This window comes from Leguminivora glycinivorella, chromosome 9 (genome assembly GCF_023078275.1).
Source record: "Leguminivora glycinivorella isolate SPB_JAAS2020 chromosome 9, LegGlyc_1.1, whole genome shotgun sequence".
Lineage (NCBI taxonomy): Eukaryota > Metazoa > Arthropoda > Insecta > Lepidoptera > Tortricidae > Leguminivora > Leguminivora glycinivorella.
Window position 1 is genome coordinate 13,278,074 of NC_062979.1, and position 2,991 is coordinate 13,281,064.

The window sequence follows — 2,991 nt, forward strand, 5'->3', positions numbered from 1 at the left end:
TTGTGTATTGTAGTTGTGTTATTTTAGTAGCAATATAATTGTACGTAATTTGGACATTTTAGTAATACGTTAAATATAATTGACATTATTTTAGATATAAGTACTTAGAGTACCATTGCATGCTTTTTCTTATTTAGGTTTTATAATAACTTTGCATGTCAGTTTCTGGTGGAATGTGTGTGACTACAATATATTTGAATATCTCCTGTACCACATTTTAAAGCGAAATAAATATATTTGATATTTAGCTGGCAAAAAAGACGCCTACCTACTACCTTTTTTTTGATATATTCTTTGTAGGAAAATTGTAGATAAGATAAGCCTCAGATCTATCTATTTAACGTATATATTATCGTTACAGGTAACTCGAATAGTCCTGAATGAACACGAAAACAAAACGAAGAGTTCTAATTTCTTTCAATCGGTATGGAACCAAACAGTGCCCTTATTTCATAAAAAGCACATCAAAAATACAGTGATAATTTTTGCTGTTTGTGTACCATGTTATTGCATGTGAGTTTAGAGACCATCTCTAGATATACGTTTTATATTTTTGCTTGACGAACTTGTCGTTATAATGTCTATGAGGCCCTCTAGCCAATCGTTGACGCTATGTAGCGAACGATATGTAACTGGCTCTGTCGCTCCAATGCAAAAGAGCGATAGAGAAATATAACTAGGTACAAAACGATACTGAGTGTCAACGATTGCGTTCTTAGCCAGAGGGCAAGGTTTCTACAGATTTTCGAGAGTCAAAATCGTGCAAATAAAAAATCGGCCCCCAAAATTTATTTGTTAAAACATCAAAAATTATGATCAGTGAACCTTTTTATTGCAGAGGACCTCCGTTTTCCGCGTGGATGCCGCTGGTATTCAACACTTACAAAAACTTGGGAACGTCTGACATGAGATTCTGTGATATTTTTCAAGTTCATGATGCACAAACTTACTCAGGAAACAATACATTTACTGACATGGTAAGAGCAACATTTTTTTACTGTCCTTACCTCGGTTGGACTTTAAAAAGCTTTTGATCCAGAATAGATATGAATGGAATAGGTTACATAATACCACTACTGACCCTACGACATGTTTTTTTTTGCAAAAATAATACGATTTTGTCGTTGTCGCTAAAGGAAAACGTGTGTATCGCGCCGACCAATTTTTAAATCAGTAATTGACAAATTATTTTTGCTCAACTAAGTCTCAAATCGTTCCAGAGCCCAGTATGTGACGACACCATAGTCCCGTTCACATTCATTATCTTATCCGGCTACGCTATCGTGATGACGACCATCTCCATCCTCGCTGTTATCATCGTCAAGTACATCGGCAAAAAGTTCATGTATATCGGGTTCCACCTACTGTGTTCCACCCTAGCCTTTACAATAAACGTCGTACCTATTGACTGGAGTATTGCGGCTTTCCTTGGCATGATGTGTAACGTCGTGTGCATGGGAGTGTGTACAAGCTATGCTGTGGAATTGTTCCCGACTTATATGAGGTAGGTAAATGTAACTCATGTTTACGATTTTTTTAAAACATTTTGCGAAGTAATTACTTACCTATTCAAGCGAAGGAGTAAATAAACATAAACACAAGGAAATACAGTAATTCTCAAGGAAAAACTGCACAAAGTCGACACAAGTCCTCTCTTACAGCTTACACACACCTGGAAAGAAGTTAGATAATAATGCAAAGGTACCTATTAAACATTCATTTCGACAATTAAGATCGTGCTGTGTGGGAAGATATCAGATACATTTTCACTTCCTACTTTATTTTTAGTGCATATTGTTTTATTTTTAAATGCCAGTGACATTTTTCTTTACAGAGCGATGGCTGTTGGTTTATCAATGATGTTCGCTAGAGCCATTTCATTCATATTTTTTAACATTATAGGAGTGCAACTACTGAACAATTGTGGCAATTTCCTCATTTATCTAGGGGTATTTTTACTCGGTAAGCATCAGTATAACCACGGATTTACTAATGATAAATATCTATTTTTAACTTGATTATCATCAAACTGAAATAGATAGTATACACTAAAAAAAAAGTGATCAAGCTCACTGGTGGCGAAGCCGGGAATCTAACCCGGGGCTCCAGCTCCTTTGATTATCAAATGTATAAAAATACAAATCTTACATTGGATTCATGTTTCAGCCGGGGCAGCTCTGGGACTGCTGCTACCTTCAGATAGAAAACAAGTCGCAAAATAATCTGACAGCGGTTCGTAAAGATGACCGTGTCACAGTTTAATCGCCGCTTCTAAATACTAGTAGTCTAGTGTCGAAGTCTAGTCAAAAGTCCCACTTTGTCGCTACCTACCTTAAGAACGAAATTAGTTTGTATCTTTATACGATTAACTGATCAAAGCGTCGTTATGGCAAGCGACAAAGTGGGTTTTGCTGGGAAGTAACATAGGTACAGTCAACCAATTGGAACCCTAGGCCACTGTAGAACTATGTCATAGTGACGTTTTAAATCAGATTGTAAGAAATCCTGCCTGTGTGGTGACGGGTTAAGAATTTCACCATCCCCTTTCTTCCCGTGGGTGTCGTAGAAGGCGACTATGGGATATGGGTTAAATTGTGGTGTAGGCGAGAGGCTGGCAACCTGTCACTGCAATGCCACAGTTTCGTTTTCTTTTAACCCCTTATTTGCCAAGAGTGGCCCTGAAGCTTTAGTAGTTTCATGTGCTCTGCCTACCCCTTTATGGGATACAGGCGTGATTGTATGTATGTATGTATGTAAGAAATCTCTTACTGCTTGTCATTTTGACATGGTTGTAGAGTGGCCTGTTCCAATTGGTTGACTGTACTTCGCAAAAGTAGAAACGTCAACCGAATGAGTTAAGGTGCATTTTACACTGTGTACATTGCTTAACCCCTCGAACGCCTTGTCCCGTATCCAATATTAACCACCAGTGTTCCAGGGGTTAGTTACAATTAGAAAATCTGTCTCTATTAGACCCTTTAGATAATGTAC

At 37.6% G+C, this 2,991-nt stretch overlaps 1 protein-coding gene across 1 annotated transcript; it reads left to right on the plus strand.

Annotated features, from left to right (window-relative positions):
- The first annotated feature begins 382 nt into the window (after positions 1-382).
- LOC125229305 lies at positions 383-2,303 on the plus strand. Its single transcript, XM_048134106.1, has 5 exons — positions 383-513; positions 839-977; positions 1,221-1,504; positions 1,835-1,962; positions 2,167-2,303. Exons 2-5 carry the CDS (start codon positions 861-863, stop codon positions 2,220-2,222), a joined length of 585 nt encoding a protein of 194 aa, XP_047990063.1. The 5' UTR covers positions 383-513; positions 839-860; the 3' UTR covers positions 2,223-2,303.
- The last annotated feature ends 688 nt before the right edge of the window (positions 2,304-2,991 follow it).